This window comes from Acanthochromis polyacanthus, chromosome 16 (assembly GCF_021347895.1).
Source record: "Acanthochromis polyacanthus isolate Apoly-LR-REF ecotype Palm Island chromosome 16, KAUST_Apoly_ChrSc, whole genome shotgun sequence".
NCBI lineage: Eukaryota > Metazoa > Chordata > Actinopteri > Pomacentridae > Acanthochromis > Acanthochromis polyacanthus.
Genome location: NC_067128.1, coordinates 36,128,744 through 36,151,174, shown reverse-complemented (window position 1 = coordinate 36,151,174; position 22,431 = coordinate 36,128,744). Strand labels below are relative to the sequence as shown.

Here is a 22,431-nt window from a genome sequence, read left to right as displayed (position 1 = left end):
TTGTGTTTTTAACGCTACAAACCCTGATAACATGTTTGTGAGACGTTGTGGTGGAAATAATTCAACTTTACTGGTTTGTTCTTTGGCTACATAGTGGAGTAGTGGTTAACACTTTGCCTTGCAGCAAGAAGATCCCCGATTCAAATTGCGGGGTGGGCATGGGATCTTTCTGCATGGAGTTAGCATGTTCTCCCTGTGTATGTGTGGGTTTTCTCCGGGTACTCCGGCTTCCTCCCACAGTCCAAAAATATGCTGAGGTTAATTGGTTACTCTAAATTGTCCGTAGGTGTGAATGCGAGTGATTGTGTGTCTGTATATGTAGCCCTGTGACAGACTGGTGACCTGTCCAGGGTGTCCCCTGCCTTCACCCGAGTCAGCTGGGATAGGCTCCAGCACCCCCCGCGACCCTAGTGAAGATAAAGCGGTGTATAGAGAATGGATGGATGGTTTGTTCTTTGTGTTTGTGCTCAACAAGTTTTCCAGAATCTCTCTAACGTTGAGGACTAAAGTTGACTCAGTGGTCTGTCATCACAGGAGAATATTTCCTGATGTTCATATTCATGGTGTTCAGGTGTGATGTTGTCCAGTGATCAGTTTGGTTTGTGTAGCGTTTGACAGCAGACTGTAAATGTTGAGTGATGGAGGTGAAGCTGACAGCAGCAGGTCCACAGCAGAGACATCATCATCTTTCTACTGGAACTGTTCACTAAAGTGTCCTCTTTCACAACATGTTTATCATTTATGTCTCATTACAGACTTACTGACTGTGAACTCTCAGAGAGTCACTATGAAGTCGTGGCCTCAGCTCTGAAGTCCAACCCCTCCCATCTGATAGAACTGGACCTGAGTGAGAACAACCTGCAGGATTCATCAGTGAAGCATCTTTGTGATGGACTGCAGAGTCCAAACTGTAAACTGGAGACTCTCAGGTCAGTTCACTGTTGATGGTTTATCAATATATTCAGTTTAAATCTTTGACTGAAGTTTGAAGTTTTGTTGGTAAATTTCGAGTATTTTCCTGAAAACAGTGTGAAGATGTTTGAGATTGTTGAAGTGTGAATAAATGTCCTGATGAGCTGACTGCAGAGTTCCAGATGAAGGACAGAATCCACAGTCCTGCTGTGTGTCTGAATGTAAAGCTGATGTGAAAGTGATGTGAGGCTTCAGCAGTGTGACTTCCACACATCCAGTCTATCCAGTTTAGAGAAAAGCTGATTGATGAGGACAAAGTAATGTTGATCTGCACATTCAGAACCTGAACACATCTGATGGATCATCAATGATTTTATACACATCTTTGATTCTTTATTCAGATTGGAGGAATGTAGTGTGTCAGAGATCAGCTGTGATTCTCTGGTCTCAGCTCTGAAGTCCAACCCCTCACATCTGGAACATCTGGACCTGAGCCTCAACGACCTGAAGGATTCAGGAGTGAAACATCTGAGTGGTTTTGTGGAGAGTCCAGACTGCATCCTGAAGAGTCTGAGGTCAGACTTCATGTTTTCAGTGATTCAAAGTTCTCATCTTTGGGTGAAAGTTTCTTTTTTCTCATCAGTTTTAATGACTGCTGTGAATCATCCACAGAGTTTTTCTTTTTAAATGTAGTAGGGAGTCATAAAGTCTAGACTCAGTCCAGAGTCAAAGCTAAAGTGTCCTTAAAGTTCTCTGTGCTGAGCTGATAGAAGTCAGTGAGTAGAAGAACTCTCCTCACCTGTCAACACCTGTTGTGTGTCACATCACTGCAACACTTTAACTGGAAGCTCACCAGTGGCACAAACTCTCTCCTTCATCCTTTCCAGCATTTGGAGCTGTGAGATGACTGAAGTAAAGACAGTGGCTTTATCTGCTGCTCAACCTTTAGATGCTTTTCACCTTTCTGTCCTGGAAGCAAATGTATTTGTTCTCTGTGGTCCAGCAGCTTCTCCTCTGGTAGAATAAATGAACAGATCTCATTGATGAAGCTGCACGTATGAAAAGAAGATTTGAAGGAGATTTAAGGTTGACTTGATGCATAGAAATCCGGATTTGTACTAAAACCATCTGAACTCCATAACCTTATTTACCTTACATACGTGGTTCGAGGTTATAAAGCAATTCAATTTGTGGATCCAGTTAAAAACAGTCAGATGGATTGGATATGATACAGAATTTGATATCAGTGATGTGCACCAACTAGTGTCTGATCTGATTGACAATGAAGAGGTTGTTTAAACTTCATATCATAACAAAATAATACAAAAATATAATAGTTAAGCTATATATCAATAAATTCACACACTTACGGCATTGCCTTGTAAAAGCTTCAAAGTGGATGGCAACAGATCACCACACACACCATGTTGGGCTCCGCATGCGTCTCGTTTGCGATCATAACGGAAACCGGAAGTAGCGCGGCAAACCGGAAGTGGCGCGGCAAAACAGGAAATGGAATTATTCCTCCGTATTTTTAAGCTACATATATAAATAATGATGAAATGCACACATAAAGCATTTCTAACTGATTATTTTACACTTTTTAAAATATTTAACCGTTTTAGACACATGAAATTGTTAAGAACAGAAAACAATTGCCTCAAGGGCAACACAAGGCTATTCTATTCTATTCTATTTTAACCAAATGGTACAGATTCTAGACTTAGATCCTGGACAAATCAGGGCATTACTGCTTCTTGTACTATGATGGAGAAAAACATTTTACATAACTTACTGAAGGGAAAATACAATTTCCAAAATCATGACTTTTATAGATACTTACAGCTACACCAGTACTATTTAAAAGAAATGAGGAAAAATGAAGCAGCGACAGAACTGAGTGGCATGATACAGTTGGTGGTACAGACATACACTGGGCCTAAATTTGTAGCATCAAAACTGTATGAGAACATCAGAAAATGCAGAGGAACTACCACAACATGCATCAAGCAGAGATGGAAGAAAGAGTTAAACGATCAAATATCCAGTCAGCAATGGGAGAATATGTGAGAAACTATTATTTCTACATCCTGTTCTATGTATTGGTGCCAGTTTGGTTGGAAGAATCTTGTTTGTTTCTTTGTCACTCCTAAAATGAAATCACGCTTAATATCAACCAGACGTACATGTTGGAGAGATTGTGGGGAGGAAGGGGTGGGTCATCAGCACATTTTCTGGAGCTGCCCTAAAATCCAAATATTTTGGGAACACATCTGGAGAATTCTGCAGCAGATCTTTGGTCAACGGATCCCAATGACATGCATGTCACTTTATCTGGGTGATCTACCAGAAGGAATATCAGGAAACCATAAATACCTCCTAAAAATCTGATCTGTAGCAGCAAAATATGCCATCACTGGTAAATGGTTCCAACCCATCCCACCTACAGTAGATGATTAAGGAGATTGATGAGATGGAAAGACTGACCTTCCTTCTGAGACTGAGAAAAGATGTCCACACTGCAAGATGGACAAAATGGATCAAATACTTGTCAGGATAGGGAGTGTGGCTGATGGCCCCCTCTTTATGGTTTAAAACTTCTCTGGATGTTTCAAAAGTCTTTCACCTTCCACATTCTGCATATTTTATCAGCCATCCAGAACTAGACATATATTCTGAAGTGATTTTATAAATATGCTCCTGTACACATTTTCCAAGTTAAACTGGGACTGAAATTTGTGCACAGCATAGTGCTTGGCAACTATGTTCTTTGTACTGTATGTTTGTTTTGTTTGTGTTATAGTTTGTTGTCTGTTGTTTCTTATCAAAAAATACTTTAAAAATCTAATTATCAAAAAAGAAATCCAGATTTCTGCAGCTCTGAACTCATGATGAATCTCTGAATGATTTCAAGCAGAAACTTTGTCTCCTCAACTCACATCTTTTATTCTTTATTCAGATTGAGGGACTGCAGTTTGTCAGAGATCAGCTGTGATTCTCTGGTCTCAGCTCTGAAGTCCAACCCCTCACATCTGGAACATCTGGACCTGAGCTGGAACGACCTGAAGGATTCATCAGTGAAACATCTGAGTGGTTTTGTGGAGAGTCCAGACTGCATCCTGAAGACTCTGGAGTCAGTTCACTGACTGTCTGTTACTGTTGTAGATCTGATGTGTTTAATGAAAACTGAAGCTCATTTCTGTTCAACAGAACTTCCATCCATGAAGCTGTAAATCTGCTCTGGTTCACTTTTTCTGTTTTTGTCTTAAATTCAGGTTGTTGTGACCAAAGTGGAGTTTTTGTAGCAGAAAGTGTATAAAATGTTGAGTGTTAGTTGTTAAAGTAAATGAATGTTTGTAGTTTGAGCTGAAGAGTCACATCTGGATCCAGAAGATCCTCTGAACTCAGATCAGTTTGAAGAGACAAAGTTTAGTGAATGAAGTCTAAATATTTGTTTGGTTTGTGTTGAGTTTTATTTGACTGATCCTGATCCTGTTGAGTGGGCCTGGGATCTTCCTGCATGGAGTTTGCATGTTCTCCCTGAGCATGGGTGGGTTTTCTCCGGGCAATCCGGCTACCTCCCAAAGTCCAAAAATATGCTGAGGTTAATTGGTTACTCTAAATTGCCCGTAGGTGTGAATGCGAGTGTGATTGTTCGTCTGTATATGTAGCCCTGCGACAGACTGGTGACCTGTCCAGGGTGTCCCCTGCCTTCGCCCGAGTCGGCTGGGATAGGCTCCAGCACCACCCCCACCCCCACCGTGACCCTAGTGAGGATAAAGCGGTGTATAGCGGATGGATGGTTGGATGATCCTGTTGATGATGCAGCATGTTACTGATGTGTGGACATGAATAGGTGGATGAATGTTGTGCTGACATGTGGATGATGTGTGTAGAAGGCTGACATGATGATCCACAATAAGAGAAGGACAAAGTCACTGTGCTGCTTTTAGAGAAAAGCTGATTGATGAGGACAAAGTAATGTTGATCTGCACATTCAGAACCTGAACACATCTGATGGATCATCAATGATTTTATACACATCTTTGATTCTTTATTCAGATTGAAGCTCTGCATGTTGTCAGAGATCAGCTGTGATTCTTTGGTCTCAGCTCTGAAGTCCAACCCCTCACATCTGGAACATCTGGACCTGAGTGACAACGACCTGAAGGATTCAGGAGTGAAACATCTGAGTGGTTTTGTGGAGAGTCCAGACTGCATCCTGAAGACTCTGAGGTCAGACATGTTTTCAGTGATTCAAAGTTCTCATCTTTGGGTGAATGTTTCTTTTTTCTCATCAGTTTTAATGACTGCTGTGAATCATCCACAGAGTTTTTCTTTTTAAATGTAGTAGGGAGTCATAAAGTCTAGACTCAGTCCAGAGTCAAAGCTAAAGTGTCCTTAAAGTTCTCTGTGCTGAGCTGATAGAAGTCAGTGAGTAGAAGAACTCTCCTCACCTGTCAGCACCTGTTGTGTGTCACATCACTGCAACACTTTAACTGGAAGCTCACCAGTGGCACAAACTCTCTCCTTCATCCTTTCCAGCATTTGGAGCTGTGAGATGACTGAAGTAAAGACAGTGGCTTTATCTGCTGCTCAACCTTTAGATGCTTTTCACCTTTCTGTCCTGGAAGCAAATGTATTTGTCCTCTGTGGTCCAGCAGCTTCTCCTCTGGTAGAATAAATGAACAGATCTCATTGATGAAGCTGCACGTATGAAAAGAAGATTTGAAGGAGATTTAAGGTTGACTTGATGCATAGAAATCCGGATTTGTACTAAAACCATCTGAACTCCATAACCTTATTTACCTTACATACGTGGTTCGAGGTTATAAAGCAATTCAATTTGTGGATCCAGTTAAAAACAGTCAGATGGATTGGATATGATACAGAATTTGATATCAGTGATGTGCACCAACTAGTGTCTGATCTGATTGACAATAAAGAGGTTGTTTAAACTTCATATCATAACAAAATAATACAAAAATATAATAGTTAAGCTATATATCAATAAATTCACACACTTACGGCATTGCCTTGTAAAAGCTTCAAAGTGGATGGCAACAGATCACCACACACACCATGTTGGGCTCCGCATGCGTCTCGTTTGCGATCATAACGGAAACCGGAAGTAGCGCGGCAAACCGGAAGTGGCGCGGCAAAACAGGAAATGGAATTATTCCTCCGTATTTTTAAGCTACATATATAAATAATGATGAAATGCACACATAAAGCATTTCTAACTGATTATTTTACACTTTTTAAAATATTTAACCGTTTTAGACACATGAAATTGTTAAGAACAGAAAACAATTGCCTCAAGGGCAACACAAGGCTATTCTATTCTATTCTATTCTATTCTATTCTATTCTATTCTATTTTAACCAAATGGTACAGATTCTAGTCTTAGATCCTGGACAAATCAGGGCATTACTGCTTCTTGTACTATGATGGAGAAAAACATTTTACATAACTTACTGAAGGGAAAATACAATTTCCAAAATCATGACTTTTATAGATACTTACAGCTACACCAGTACTATTTAAAAGAAATGAGGAAAAATGAAGCAGCGACAGAACTGAGTGGCATGATACAGTTGGTGGTACAGACATACACTGGGCCTAAATCTGTAGCATCAAAACTGTATGAGAACATCACAAAATGCAGAGGAACTACCACAACATGCATCAAGCAGAGATGGAAGAAAGAGTTAAACGATCAAATATCCAGTCAGCAATGGGAGAATATGTGAGAAACTATTATTTCTACATCCTGTTCTTTGTGTTGGTGCCAGTTTGGTTGGAAGAATCTTGTTTTTCTTTGCCACTCCTAAAATGAAATCACGCTTAATATCAACCAGACGTACATGTTGGAGAGATTGTGGGGAGGAAGGGGTGGGTCATCAGCACATTTTCTGGAGCTGCCCTAAAATCCAAATATTTTGGGAACACATCTGGAGAATTCTGCAGCAGATCTTTGGTCAACGGATCCCAATGACATGCATGTCACTTTATCTGGGTGATCTACCAGAAGGAATATCAGGAAACCATAAATACCTCCTAAAAAATTTGATCTGTAGCAGCAAAATATGCCATCACTGGTAAATGGTTCCAACCCATCCCACCTACAGTAGATGATTAAGGAGATTGATGAGATGGAACGACTGACCTTCCTTCTGAGACTGAGAAAAGATGTCCACACTGCAAGATGGACAAAATGGATCAAATACTTGTCAGGATAGGGAGTGTGGCTGATGGCCCCCTCTTTACGGTTTAAAACTTCTCTGGATGTTTCAAAAGTCTTTCACCTTCCACATTCTGCATATTTTATCAGCCATCCAGAACTAGACCTATATTCTGAAGTGATTTTATAAATATGCTCCTGTACACATTTTCCAAGTTAAACTGGGACTGAAATTTGTGCACAGCATAGTGCTTGGCAACTATGTTCTTTGTACTGTATGTTTGTTTTGTTTGTGTTATAGTTTGTTGTCTGTTGTTTCTTATCAAAAAATACTTTAAAAATCTAATTATCAAAAAAGAAATCCAGATTTCTGCAGCTCTGAACTCATGATGAATCTCTGAATGATTTCAAGCAGGAACTTTGTCTCCTCAACTTACATCTTTGATTCTATATTCAGATTGAGGGACTGCAATTTGTCAGAGATCAGCTGTGATTCTCTGGTCTCAGCTCTGAAGTCCAACCCCTCACATCTGGAACATCTGGACCTGAGCTGGAACGACCTGAAGGATTCATCAGTGAAACATCTGAGTGGTTTTGTGGAGAGTCCAGACTGCATCCTGAAGACTCTGGAGTCAGTTCACTGACTGTCTGTTACTGTTGTAGATCTGATGTGTTTAATGAAAACTGAAGCTCATTTCTGTTCAACAGAACTTCCATCCATGAAGGTGTAAATCTGCTCTGGTTCACTTTTTCTGTTTTTGTCTTAAATTCAGGTTGTTGTGACCAAAGTGGAGTTTTTGTAGCAGAAAGTGTATAAAATGTTGAGTGTTAGTTGTTAAAGTAAATGAATGTTTGTAGTTTGAGCTGAAGAGTCACATCTGGATCCAGAAGATCCTCTGAACTCAGATCAGTTTGAAGAGACAAAGTTTAGTGAATGAAGTCTAAATATTTGTTTGGTTTGTGTTGAGTTTTATTTGACTGATCCTGATCCTGTTGATTGGGCCTGAGATCTTCCTGCATGGAGTTTGCATGTTCTCCCTGAGCATGGGTGGGTTTTCTCCGGGCACTCCGGCTACCTCCCACAGTCCAAAAATATGCTGAGGTTAATTGGTTACTCTAAATTGCCCGTAGGTGTGAATGCGAGTGTGATTGGTCGTCTGTATATGTAGCCCTGCGACAGACTGGTGACCTGTCCAGGGTGTCCCCTGCCTTCGCCCGAGTCAGCTGGGATAGACTCCAGCACCCCCCCGTGACCCTAGTGAGGATAAAGCGGTGTATAGAGGATGGATGGATGGATGGATGTTCCTGTTGATGATGCAGCATGTTACTGATGTGTGGACATGAATAGGTGGATGAATGTTGTGCTGACATGTGGATGATGTGTGTAGAAGGCTGACATGATGATGATCCACAATAAGAGAAGGGCAAAGTCACTGTGCTGGTTTTAGAGAAAAGATGATTGATGAGGACAAAGTAATGTTGATCTGCACATTCAGAACCTGAACACATCTGATGGATCATCAATGATTTTATACACATCTTTGATTCTTTATTCAGATTGAAGGACTGCAGTTTGTCTGAGATCAGCTGTGATTCTCTGGTCTCAGCTCTGAAGTCCAACCCCTCACATCTGGAACATCTGGACCTGAGCGAGAACGACCTGAAGGATTCAGGAGTGAAACATCTGAGTGGTTTTGTGGAGAGTCCAGACTGCATCCTGAAGACTCTGAGGTCAGACATGTTTTCAGTGATTCAAAGTTCTCATCTTTGGGTGAAAGTTTCGTTTTTCTCATCAGTTTTAATGACTGCTGTGAATCATCCACAGAGTTTTTCTTTTTAAATGTAGTAGGGAGTCATAAAGTCTAGACTCAGTCCAGAGTCAAAGCTAAAGTGTCCTTAAAGTTCTCTGTGCTGAGCTGATAGAAGTCAGTGAGTAGAAGAACTCTCCTCACCTGTCAGCACCTGTTGTGTGTCACATCACTGCAACACTTTAACTGGAAGCTCACCAGTGGCACAAACTCTCTCCTTCATCCTTTCCAGCATTTGGAGCTGTGAGATGACTGAAGTAAAGACAGTGGCTTTATCTGCAGCTCAAACTTTAGATGCTTTTCACCTTTCTGTCCTGGAAGCAAATGTATTTGTCCTCTGTGGTCCAGCAGCTTCTCCTCTGGTAGAATAAATGAACAGATCTCATTGATGAAGCTGCACGTATGAAAAGAAGATTTGAAGGAGATTTAAGGTTGACTTGATGCACAGAAATCCAGATTTCTACCAAAACCATCTGAACTCCATGACCTTATTTACCTTACATATGCGGTTCGAGGTTATAAAGCAATTCAATTTGTGGATCCAGTTAAAAACACTCGGATGGATTGGATATGATACAGAATTTGATGTGAATGATGTGCACCAACTCGTGTCTGTTCTGATTGACAATACTGAAATTTGTGCACAGCATAGTGCTTGGCAACTTTATTCTTTGTACTGTATGTTTGATTTGTGTGTGTTATAGTTTGTTGTCTGTTGTTTCTTGTCAAAAAAATACTTCCAGATTTCTGCAGCTCTGAACTCATGATGAAACTGAATGATTTCAAGCAGGAACTTTGTCTCCTCAACTCACATCTTTGATTCTTTATTCAGATTGAGGGGCTGCAGGTTGTCAGAGATCAGCTGTGATTCTCTGGTCTCAGCTCTGAAGTCCAACCCCTCCCATCTGGAACATCTGGACCTGAGCGAGAACGACGTGAAGGATTCAGGAGTGAAACATCTGAGTGGTTTTGTGGAGAGTCCAGACTGCATCCTGAAGACTCTGGGGTCAGTTCACTGACTGTTTATTTGTTTATTTAACCCTTTAAGCTTCAGTCAATTCCAGCCGTTTTCAGTCCAAAAAATCACTAATATTCTATTTTTAAATTAAAAAAATTACGAAAAATACGGGGAATATTGGACGCGCATCGTGAGATGCATTTCCTTGAAAACGACCGATTCGTGGATTTTATACCGACTTCAGGACATGTTTTGGACAAAATAATTTCCTGTCTTGTGTCATCTGGATGTAAAAGGTTGGATTATGGCCGTTTTTTGTGGAATCTTTTTTTCTGTGTGTAATAATGAACCTGGAAATGTGAGTCGCGCTGTGTGCGTTGAAGCCGTGTATAGAGAATGGATGGATGAATATTTGTTTTTGTCGGACAAATGTGTTTTTCTCACCCGCTGTGGTAATCACATCTGAAAGTGGTTTATACCAGCGGATTCATGAGAATCTAAGCTTTCCATCGGTGTATAGTGTTTGTATAATCGCGTTTGCACCCGTCGGACATTCTTGAAATTCCTATGCAAATTAGTAAGTGTACCGCCGGCGGTACACCTACGACGCACTGAAGCGTAAAGGGTTAAAAGGATCCCCATTAGCTGACGCCAAGACGACAGCTAATCTTCCTGGGGTCCAGACAAAACATACAACACACACAATTTAATGAAAAAAAAGTGACAACACTAACAATACTTATTAAAACACAAACAATAAAATTAGGAAAAGCTACATCCCATATCACATGACAAAAACTCACTCAAACTAATAATAGTATTATCCAAGACAATATTATGGTGTTAAGAACAAATGCAATTTCAATCTCCTTTTAAAACTAGTTTTATCCTTAATTTCACAAACAGCTACTGGAAGTTTGTTCCAAAACACAGTTGACCTATACAGTACAGTCCTCTTTATATAGTCAGACTTGGGTTGGGGTAATGAAATCTGTCCACTATTCGCTGCTCTGGTGTAATGTGAGTGCTTATAAGAACCATAAATTATATTATTATAAAGAGATTTCGGAGTCTGAGTGTTAATAATTTTATGAAAGTAAGTTAGTATATTAGCAGATAGTCTTTGCTTTACCATCAGCCAAGTAAGACGTTCATGCATTTCTGTGACTCTAGTTCTTGAAGAACAACCAAGAACCAGTCTTGCAGCCTTGTTTTGAGCCACTTGTAATTTTCTGAGAAGACAGTTTGACGCAGCGGACCATATAACTGAACAGTAGTCTAAATGACATAAAACCAATGTACAGACAACACGACCAAACAACTGTGAATTTAGAAATGGTGCACATTTGCGCTTTAAGGCAACAGCTTTACCCATTTTGGCAACAATTTTGTTGATGTGATCAGACCATGACAATGTATTATCAAGCCAAAGTCCAAGAAGCTTTACCTTTTTTAATTGCTGTATAGTTTGGCCATTTACTTGAATATTTATTGTAGGATTATCTGATATTCTATGCTTGGAACCAAATATAATACTCATTGTTTTTGATATGTTTAGAATAAGTTTATTTGTTTTGATCAAATTATATAATTTGTTGATCTCACATGACAGAACCTGATTAAGCTCCGAACATGTAGGGGCTGCATAATACAGAGTGGAATCATCGGCAAACATAGTCAGTGTAGCCTTACTGAGTACATATGGCATATCATTAGTGAAAATTGAAAATGAAAGAGGACCAAGGCAGCTACCTTGTGGTACACCACAGTCCAGGGACTTACTACGAGATAGTGCACCATTAAAATAAACTCTTTGTGACCTCACAGAAGGGTAGCTCGTGAACCACCTGATTACAGAGGAAGTAAAACCATAACTAATTAGTTTGGAAATCAACATATCATGGTTGATCACATCAAAGGCAGCACTGAAGTCAAGTAATAGTGTACCCTCTAGCCTTGAGTCATCAAGTGATGTTAACCAGCTATCTGACATTTGTGTCATAGCAGTGCAGGTGGAATGACCAGACCTGTAAGCATGTTGGAACACTGTGATTAAATCATTGTGAGAAAAGTAATCATGCACTTGCTTGAATGCAATCTTTTCCAATAATTTGCTCAAGACAGGTAAAATGCTAATTGGCCTACTATTCGGACCACAGAAAGTTAATTTTTTGTCTTTCAGTAAAGGAATGATCTTACCCTCCTTCCAAAGTTTTGGACACACACCACTAATCAAGCATCTGTTAAATATGTGACAAATTGGTTTAGAAATGTGTTCAGCCGATAGTTTCAACAACCTACTGTCCAAGTTATCTATAGCAGTAGACCCCCCAACAGTCAAAGATCTCAGCAGCATTTCCACCTGCACAACCTTAACCTAATGAAAATCAAAATAACACAGTTTATCCTTCATAATAAATTTTTTTATATGCTCATCAGAGTTGGAATCAACAGTTCAGTCCATTTTCTCTCTAAGTTTAGAAACTTTATCAATAAAATAATCATTCCACATCAGTGGTGTAGTGGTCCCTGGAGAAGTGGGTATACTCTTAATTTTCACCTTTTTTTTAGTTAGTCCAGAAAAACGTCCTGTTTTAGAAACAGTGACAAAGAAGACTACTCTATTCAATTTATTCAGTCATTTCTACTTGCCCACTATTATAAAATTATCATGACTTGATTAGGAGCAGTTTGTAGTTATTACTGGTCACACAAGCAAACTGGATTAATGTAACATGTATTTATCATGAGGCAAACATGGTGTTTCAGTTACTTTTGAACATTTATTTCAATAAAATACTTCAAATATGAAGTTGACAGTGCATCCTTGTTCATATTTCATCATGAATAAAACCTCAATATTGTTTTAGGTCGAATCTTAAACTACCTGTCCCCATTCTTGTGTTTTTACTTACTTTAAAATCAACTACCAGCCTAGAGGTTTTCCCACATTATCCCAATCTAGCTAGCTTCAGACTTACGTTAGAATAATGTTAACCTTTCAAAACGTTAGTCAAACTCGGCCCGACACTCAGTTTAACCCGTTGCGCTTCAGTTGCGCTTCAGTGTCCCGCCCGCGGTACACTTTAAGATCTGCATAAGCAATTTGCTAAATGTCTGAAACTGCAAACGCGATTATACAAACACTATACGCCGATGGAAAGCTTAGATTCTCATGAATCCGCCGGTATAAACCACTTTCAGATGTGATTACCACAGCGGGTAATATAAACACATTTGTCTGACAAACAACGAATATCCATCCATCCGTTCGGCTTCAACGTACACAGCGCGACTCACATTTCCGGGTTCATTATTACACACAGATGAAAATATTCCACAAAAAACGGCCATAATCCAACCTTTTACATCCAGACGAAACAAGCCAGTAAACTATTTTGCCCAAAACATGTCTTGAAGACGGTATATGATCCACGAATAGGTCGTTTTCGAGGAAATGCACCTTGCAATGCGCGTCCAATATTCCCTGTATTTCTCGTCATATTTTTATTTACAAATAGAATATTAGCGATTTTTTTTGTACTGAAAATGGCTGGAATTGAATGCAGCTTTAACCACTGGCGACAAAATATCCTCTCCTTGAAATGTGCAGTCATGTTGCCAGTAGTTTAAAACAAGGATTCATTTGGAAACCACCTTAAAACTTACCTGAGAATTATATCGTCCATGAAAGTAGGTTCGCTCGATACTGCCACTCACTTGAAAGGTGTTTATTCTGACTTTCTCGCATTTCCGCGCATCTTTCAAGCAGACCTGTCAATCAACTGGAGTGCCACAGAGGTGTTAGCAAAATTTTCCTCTGTATGCCCCGCCCTACTCTGCCTCTGATTGGCTCATCCCTAAAGTTAACCAATCGAATCAGTGAAGGTAGCATGTACCAGCCAATTACAGGCAGAGGAGGGTTGTTCATGGCTTCATCATCCTTAAGGAAAAGAGGGCTACCTGGCACACAGATATTACCGAATGATGCGCACCAGGGAGCATTAGAAGTGGGTATACACAATGCTAACTGAAAAATAAGTGGGTATACGCCGTATACCGCCGTATACCCTGGACTACACCACTGTTCCACATTCTCTTACTATCTGTACCACTGTCGAAGATTCTCTTTTGAAAATATTTTTTCTTTTTCACTCTGTTCACCTTGGTCACATGATTTCTTAAAGTACAATAAAGTTTTTTGTCTTTCAGAGAACCAGAAAGAACAGCAATCTTTTTAGCCTCATCCTTTTGAGCCATCAAGCTCTTTAAATCAGTATCAGTCCAAGGAGCACTTTTGGCTTGAACCGTAAATTTCTTTAACGGGGCATGATTATCAACAACTTTCATGAAAAGATCCATAAATAAATTAAGAGAGGTTTCCACATCATCTATAGCACAAAACAAATCCCATTTAATGTTATTAAGTTCATTTAAGAAATTTTCCTTATTGAATGCCCTGTAAGTTCTGTTCAGAATGATTTTAGGACAGGCTCTAGGTAGCTTTGTTCTCCTGGAGACAGCAATGCAGTTATGATCGCTGAAGCCAACTGTTACAGAAACAGGTGCTGAACACATGTCAGGATTATTAGTATAAATATGGTCAATGCATTTTGATATTAGAGATCCAGTACTATTTCTGGAAATTCTTGTGGGTTGATCCATTAATTGTGATAAGCCACAGGTGTCTGTCACAGATTTGAGATAATTTTTCAGAGGACAATTATCAGATAGCCAATCAATATTCAGATCACCCAGCCAGTATAGCTCTCTGTTTTCCTCAGTGACTTTGTCCAGCATATTCAACCCGGTCTCACGGGGATTCGTGAAACTGTCACGTAAGTTTTAGTTTCGGTTTCGTGCGCACCAACACGATTTTGTCATGTTTTTCGTGCCGCTCACCACGAAATGTTTTTCGCTGTGGTAATCACATCTGAAAGTGATTTATACCGGCGGATTCATGACGATCTAAGCTGTCCATCGGCGTATACTGCTTGTGTGATCGCGTTTGCGGCCGCCGGCCGCCGGACATTCTTGAAATTCCTATGCAAATTGGTAAGTGTACCACCGGCTTATGGTTATGGTTAGGGTTATGTTTAGGAACGATGTCATGCAAAATATAGCGTTGGATTCGCCACGGTTTTACATTAAAAATATAATATACACATTCTTTTGAAATACGTTCTGAGTGGCACGAAAAGTCCGCCGTTTAAAATACATTGGTGCGCATTTCGTGGTGAGCGGCACGAAAAACATGACGAAATCGTGTTGGTGAGCACGAAACCGAAACTAAAACTTACGTGACAGTTTCACGAATCCTCGTGAGATCGGGCTGGCATATTACATAAACCATTTAAATACTCTATCCTGGCACTAGGTGGCCTGTAACAACATCCAAGAACAATAGGTTTTAAATGTGGAAGTTGTACCTGTAACCATAACACTTCAACATCATCAACCATTAAGTCTTGTCTCAATTTCACAGGAAAATGCTCACGTACTGTATATAAATGGCCACGCCACCTCCAAACTTGTTTCGATCATGCCTGTAAATTGAGAACCCACCTATATCAACATCTGAATTATCAATGCAGCTGCCCAAATGCGTTTCAGAAATCATAAATATGTCTATTTTATTTTGTTGCAAAAATAGAGAAAGGTTGTGAATTTTATTACTCAGACTACATATATTAATATGTGCAAGGATTAAGCCTTTAGGTAGTTATTTATACTGGTCATCCTTGTTGATAGAAAATAGATCAGGTATTATAAAAATGTGTATCATCTGTTTGAACATCTTGAACCCTTGTTTTGTCTTAATGAGGTAGATTATATTACACTTATTGGTCCACCACACAGACACACATACATGTATATAAAAAAATACAAACAACAATAGGATAAAAATACACTATAAAACTCATTAGGCCAGTGACTGACCTTGTCCGACACGGGGGGTGATGATCAGTTTGTCATACTTCAAGATAGCTTTCTCACCTCTCTCTCTGGCGGTTTTCAACTTAGGCCACAGGTCTTTCCTTCTCTTTTGCACAGCTTCAGAGAAATCTTCATTTATGTAGATCTTAGTGCCCTTTAATTTCTTGGCAGAAGATAGAATCAGTTCTCTGTCTTTGATATGAAGCAGTCTGACAACAATTTTCCTTGGCCTTCCCCCCTCCAGGTACTGACCAAGCCTCTGGGCATACTCAGTGTCCATATTTGTTCCATCTAAGCCCAAGTCTTTGGAAAGCACCTGTCTCACCTTTTTCTCTGATTCACTCCAATTCTCTCCTTTCACATCAGCAATGCCATCGATTAAAATGTTAGTTCTCTTGCTCTGGTTATCAATATAGTCCAACCTGGTGAACATTGCATCCAGATCCTGCTTAGAAGTAGTTATAGTTGTCTCAAATGCCTTTATCTTTGCCTCAATTTCAGAGCATCCCGTCTTATTCTCTTCAAACTTTGCTTGTGTAAATTCTAAGCTGGTCTTCAGGTCCTGTACATCTCTGATAACGCCATCCAGTCTTTTGTTAGATCCATCCATGATCGGCTGAATGAAGCATTTGAAGTTGTCCTGCTGCTGCAGTAACATATCCTTATAGATCTGTAGTATAGTATAGTCTTATAGTAACTGTCTGTTACTGTTGTAGATCTGATGTTTTAATAACAACTGAAGCTTATTTCTGTTCAACAGAACTTCCATCCATGAAGCTGTAAATCTGCTCTGGTTCACTTTTTCTGTTTTCGTCCTAAATTCAGGTTGTTGTGACAAAAGTGGAGTGTTTGTATCAGAAAGTGTATAAAATGTTGAGTGTTAGTTGTTAAAGTAAATGAATGTTTGTAGTTTGAGCTGAAGAGTCACATCTGGATCCAGAAGATCCTCTGAACTCAGATCAGTTTGAAGAGACAAAGTTTAGTGAATGAAGTCTAAATATTTGTTTGGTTTGTGTTGAGTTTTATTTGACTGATCCTGTTGATGATGCAGCATGTTACTGATGTGTGGACATGGATAGGTGGATGAATGTTGTGCTGACATGTGGATGATGTGTGTAGAAGGCTGACATGATGATGATCCACAATAAGAGAAGGACAAAGTCACTGTGCTGCTTTTAGAGAAAAGCTGATTGATGAGGACAAAGTAATGTTGATCTGCACATTCAGAACCTGAACACATCTGATGGACCATCAATGATTTTATACACATCTTTTATTCTTTATCCAGATTGGTGGGCTGCAGTTTGTCAGAGATCAGCTGTGATTCTCTGGTCTCAGCTCTGAAGTCCAACCCCTCCCATCTGGAACATCTGGACCTGAGCAGGAACAAGCTGAAGGAATCATCAGTGAAACATCTGTTAGATCTTGTGGAGAGTCCAGACTGCAGCCTGAAGACTCTGGAGTAAGTAGAAGGTTCCATCAGTCTCTGCTGCTTCCAGCAGTTTTCTACTAAACACAGTCAGTATCAAAGCAAAGATCCAGTGTCTCCTGTAAACCTGCAGCTTCTCAGTGAAGCTGTGAGAGCAGAATGGAGACAGAAACACAGAGACAGCAGTCAGCCAATCAGAGGAGCCACAAGCTTGTTGTCATGGTGTGTTTGATGGATGTGAAGCCGACTGTTGTTGTTGTGTTGATGTGTTGAGGAAATAAAGCTGATTCCAGCTGACAGCCTTCCAGATGTGCAGAGACAGTGGTCCTCCTTCATCAAAGTGTCCATCAGATCTGATCTCACTGTTTGTTGTCTCATTCCAACAGTGATCAGCTGATCAGTGAGATGTTTGTCACAGCTCTGAGATCAGTGAGACTGAAGCCTGCAGACCAGCGCCTCTTATTTCACAGCAGCATCTTTACATTCAGTCATTCTCTCAACATTTCCTCTCATTTTACACATATTGGATCATTTTGTTCACTCACACATCATTTGGAGTCAAATCAGGAGAAAAAAGTCTAAATTTAGCACAAACCATAAAAAGAGGATCAAACTGTAAATCCTTTCACTTCTACAATAATGTACTTTTACAAACATCAATGTGTTCTTTTACAATGTTTTCCTCTAAAATGACTCATTTTACTGTTTAAATCAGTAAAAAATATCAATATTTTACAGATATGTGCTGCTATTTGAGGGGAAATGATGAATATGAAGGATTAAAAAATAATAAATTATTGATCTGTGATCTGGTGTCCCTTTGCTGCCAGACTGAGTTTTTGTAGAGCAGATGAGATGTTGATGGACACTCAGAGACTGTTGGTTTAAATGGAGCAGCAGTAAATCCTTGAGTGAAGAGTTTGTGCAGTAATGAAGCTTGATGACTGTCAGCAGTTTGTTTCCACTGTGGACTGCAGTGAAATGTGCAGAGAAACACACCTGATGCTGACAGTGTGTGCAGGTGTGTGAGCTTGGAGCTCAGTGTGTTCACTCCAACACGTTAACATGAAGCTGCTGCTCTGAACACGTCTGAAGTCCTGATGAGCTGCTCATCAAACTCATTCATCTCCTCTCATCTTTATTCTTCTCTCTGCAGATGGGAGTCGGAGTGGTGATCAGGACGGTGTTTGTGGTGAGAGGATGAAGTGTGTTCTGATGATCCAGAGGTTGAAGCAGCAGCTGGTGTGTAGAGACTCTGACTGGACCATGTTACTGGGAGGTGGACTGGGAACCAGTGGAACATGTGTTCTTATCCTATATATGTATATATTAGTGCCGTCAAATGATTAAAATGTTGAATCAGATTAATCACATGGCTGTTGTGGATCAATCTCGATTAATCACCATTAAATATCATAAATTTTTATATTAATCATGTTTCATTTTTCATGAGCAAACGGACTCAAGAAAGAAGAGAATATCTCTGTACTTAAGGTGTTTATTAAACACTTGTGCTTCAGTGAAAATAAAACTCCTTCCTGCAGAGTGTATGACTGTATGTCGGCCAACTGTTCCGTCTTGGTTTGTTTTGTGTTCAAATTTCCCCCTGAGAGGGAAACATGTTGTTTACAAGGCTTCAAATGAAAAATATTCCTGAGCCTGAACTGCTCATAGTAACAAATGTAGACATGTGCCTTCACAAAGTGAGACTACAGATAATAGTAATACTAAAAAAGGCCAGTAGGTGGTGCTAGGTCCTCCATCTGACTACAACATGGTCCAAATAAATTGTCAACCAATCAGTAAAAGACATGGAAAAGGACACTGATTCAACATTTAACAATATGTGCACTGTTTATTCTGAAATACAACTATGTAAACAGTTACAGTGCAAAAAAATAAGAACTAATACTAAGAACTGTAAACTTAATCAGAAATGAATAAGAAAACAGAAAATAAACAAATACAGTTTACTACAGAAAACTACAGTTCAGTTAAAAACATTTAGGTGCTATAAGAACTGGTAAGGTGCATCTATTTTTTCCTCTTTCTTTTTTCTTTCTGACCTCTTTTACTTCTTCTGTAAGTGTTGAGGCAATGTTCACTTTTCTATTTCCAGATGTCGAGTAGTTACTCTGGCTGCATCATCATCAAAAAAAACAAGCGAGCACATTATGTGTCCATCTCTGGCTCGTGGCTTCGTCAATATCCAATGAAAACACGTTTATTGATCAGTTCAGAGAGCAAAGTTTACATATTAATCCATCCATTTTCATTTATTTGGTTTTGTACACGTTAAAGGTCAGTAAAAGGTCGATGTCTTGTTTTTTTTGAGATTTTTTTTCAAAGTTTTCTCAAACATTTTTAGCTTTTTTTAAACATTTCATTATTGTTATTCTACATTTATGGGATGTATCATTAATATGTTTATTAGTATTTTTATTAATTTTTATTTTGGGGAAAATTAAATTTTTACATTTTATAAAGATATTTTATACATTTTCCTACATTTATGGGAGATATCATTGATATGTTTAACATTTAATTTATATTTTATGACATTAATATTTTTGGTATTTTGATTTTTGGGATTTTGTTTTTGAAAACATTTTATTAATTTTCCTACATTGATGAGAAATATTATCAATTATTTAAAACATTTTTGTACTGGCGGGGTCGGCGGCCGCCGATCTTGGTCGCCTGGGGCCCGGCCCCACTGGATGCTGGAGGTCCTGGCCGGGTTCTCCCTCTGCCCCCTTCCGGGCCGGTCCGTGGTCGTCCTCGTGGTTTGGTGGCTCGGATCTCTGCTCTGGGATTGCTGCCGGCTCGCCTGGGTCTTGTGGGCTCTCGGGCCTTCACGGAGGTCAGAGGTCATAGTTGCATGATCACAGTCACAATTGCACCGTACTCTGCATGTGAACATAGCAACCATGTTGTCTTGGGGGGTGTTAAGTTTGTCCTGGTGCCAAAATATCAAAAGACATGTTTCCTCAGTTTGTGTGTTTCACATAGATGATCTGAATAATTACTAGCTGTGTTTCCTAACAAAACCCGTAGGATGCGTTCCGGTGTGTCTTTGTTAAGGTGTTCTAGCTTGTTATCTGTTGTGTCAGTTTCAATTGAAAGATAATTGTATTCTTGCACTTTTCCTTTTCTCTTCTCTATCCCCTCTTGTTGTTGTTTTTTTTCTCCTTTTCTCGTTTCTTTCTTCCTGCCTTTCCCCTGTCAGGTCCGGCAGATTTATGTATATTTAACTAATCAACAAGTATTCAAACTAAATAAATTACTGTACAGTATCAAGGGGAGTCTTATACTTATAAACTCCCCTTGGAAAAGCAAACTTGTGTGGCACAATGCAGCAGCCAGATCCTCATTCTGCCTGCTCTGTTGCCGGACAGGACACAAAAAAAAAAAAAAAAAAATTGTACTTTCGCTTTTATTAACATTAGTGTGATATTTTACCTTCTAAATTCTATAATATTTAATTTTAAAAAGACATTTTATAAATTTTCATAAATTTATTAGATATGCTATTAATATTTTGCCATTTTTTATTTTATTATTTACTTTTGAAAATGTATAATAATCTTTTGCGATATTTTACTTTCTAGCTGGATAATAATCTTTAATATTTAAAAGTCATTTTATACATTTTTGTACATTTATTGTTATTAATATTTTTGACACTTTTTAAAAAACTTTATTATGGAGACATTTTACTTTTTAAAAAGTTTTCATGACTTTTTTGAAGACATTTTCTTAATTTTCTCACATTTATGAGAAATATTCAAATCTTTAACAATCTGAGCGCATTTTCATTACTTTGTGAACCCACACCGGGGTGAAACCACACCGTTGTGACCAGTGTGGGAAAAGCTACAGCTACATTAACAACCTCAAAGCTCACCAACGAGTCCACACTGGGGAGAGACCACACAGATGTGATGAGTGTAAGAAGACTTTTACAACTTTGGGTTCCCTGAAACAACAGCAGCAGATCCACAGCAGAAAGAAAGCTTTCAGTCAGTGTCACAGTAAGGTATGTAAAGGTTGTCTCAGCAACAGTGTGCACACTATTCTGCATTGGATATTTTGGATATTGTTGTGAAATTTAGTGTGATGCTGTTTTGAACAACTGTGGCCAGTCTTGACACAGAAATGTGGTCCAGGTTAATCTGGAGATGGAGGTAAGATTATGAATTGTGATGTGATCAGCATCAGCACAAACTTGTTCTCACCACATGATGTTGAAAAGACGTGGCATCAGTGTTAAATCTTCTACTGGGATGTTGGATATTTAGCCAGTATAAACCCAGCTTAACTGGTCAGTTGCTTGCTGGCCTCATGTCAGTGAGCCTCCTATGAGTCTCTGTCACAGCGCTGCTTTATTACCTCCGCCAAGGAGGTTACGTGACACCCGGCGTTTGTGTGTCTGTCTGTCTGTTAGCAAGATAACTCAAACACGCCTGGGCAGATTCAGATGAAATTTTGAGGGGATGTAGACTATGGTAAGAGGAAGACCTGATTTAATTTTGGTGGCAATCCGGAAAGGATCCTGGATTCTGGATCACTGAATTTTTTAGTATGTGGGCCAAAATATGACAAAAAAATCATAGGTTAGTATGTCGTCCAACAAATTGGAGCAAGCTGTCCAGATAGCTCAACTGGTTAAGAAGGTGCTTTGTAAACAGAACTGTGTCAGAGACACAGGCTCAATTCCAGTTGATAATCCTTTACTGCATGGGTTTCCTGTTTTCCTCTCTCCCTGTTGAATATGACCCAAAAACAACTTAGGCTACGTTTAAACGAGGACCATCTTAACAGAAAACGCAAATGTGGCGTCGTCTTCACTTTTTATTTCACGTTTAGATGAGCAGTTTGGAAGGAAATCTGCGTATATACGGTGACTCTATAGCTGGATTTCACATGACGTATGCATACTTAATTAGGCAGCTGCACGCGCAGAGCCAGTGCAAAACAAAGCTTGTTTACATAGCCAACGCGTGATATTGCAAGCTTGAATAGGTGTTTTTATATATACATACTACGCTAAATATGCCTTCTTGTTGTGCTGTCGGCTGTCAGAATCGCAGTAAAGACAACCCTCATTTAAAATTTTATCCAATATCTGGAGGGGCTCATCCATTTCAGCGAAATCGAAGGCAGTTGTGGCTAGGTGCGATCAACCGGGATAACTGGTCGG

The 22,431-nt window shown here is 39.4% G+C and overlaps 1 protein-coding gene and 1 long non-coding RNA gene across 5 annotated transcripts in view; one reads left to right on the top strand and one right to left on the bottom strand.

Moving 5' to 3' along the window:
* The window catches only part of LOC127537716 (NACHT, LRR and PYD domains-containing protein 14-like), a 62,114-nt gene extending 43,336 nt beyond the window's left edge, over nucleotides 1-18,778 (top strand). The window contains exons 4-12 of one of the 4 annotated variants that reach the window (XM_051960804.1): nucleotides 756-929; nucleotides 1,314-1,487; nucleotides 3,872-4,045; nucleotides 4,975-5,148; nucleotides 7,554-7,727; nucleotides 8,654-8,827; nucleotides 9,737-9,910; nucleotides 17,088-17,261; nucleotides 18,385-18,778. In XM_051960804.1, coding sequence (XP_051816764.1) covers nucleotides 756-929; nucleotides 1,314-1,487; nucleotides 3,872-4,045; nucleotides 4,975-5,148; nucleotides 7,554-7,727; nucleotides 8,654-8,827; nucleotides 9,737-9,910; nucleotides 17,088-17,261; nucleotides 18,385-18,403 — 1,411 coding nt within the window. In that variant the 3' untranslated portion in view covers nucleotides 18,404-18,778. The remainder of the gene's footprint in view (nucleotides 1-755; nucleotides 930-1,313; nucleotides 1,488-3,871; nucleotides 4,046-4,974; nucleotides 5,149-7,553; nucleotides 7,728-8,653; nucleotides 8,828-9,736; nucleotides 9,911-17,087; nucleotides 17,262-18,384) is intronic. The other 3 variants (XM_051960805.1, XM_051960806.1, XM_051960803.1) reach the window with 3 other exon arrangements.
* On the bottom strand, nucleotides 4,942-6,701 carry LOC127537717 (uncharacterized). The gene is made up of 2 exons (XR_007947530.1): nucleotides 5,941-6,701; nucleotides 4,942-5,619 (listed from the first exon to the last, which is right to left on the bottom strand). It is a non-coding gene; the product is annotated as an uncharacterized LOC127537717 (long non-coding RNA).
* Nucleotides 18,779-22,431: the final 3,653 nt, after the last annotated feature.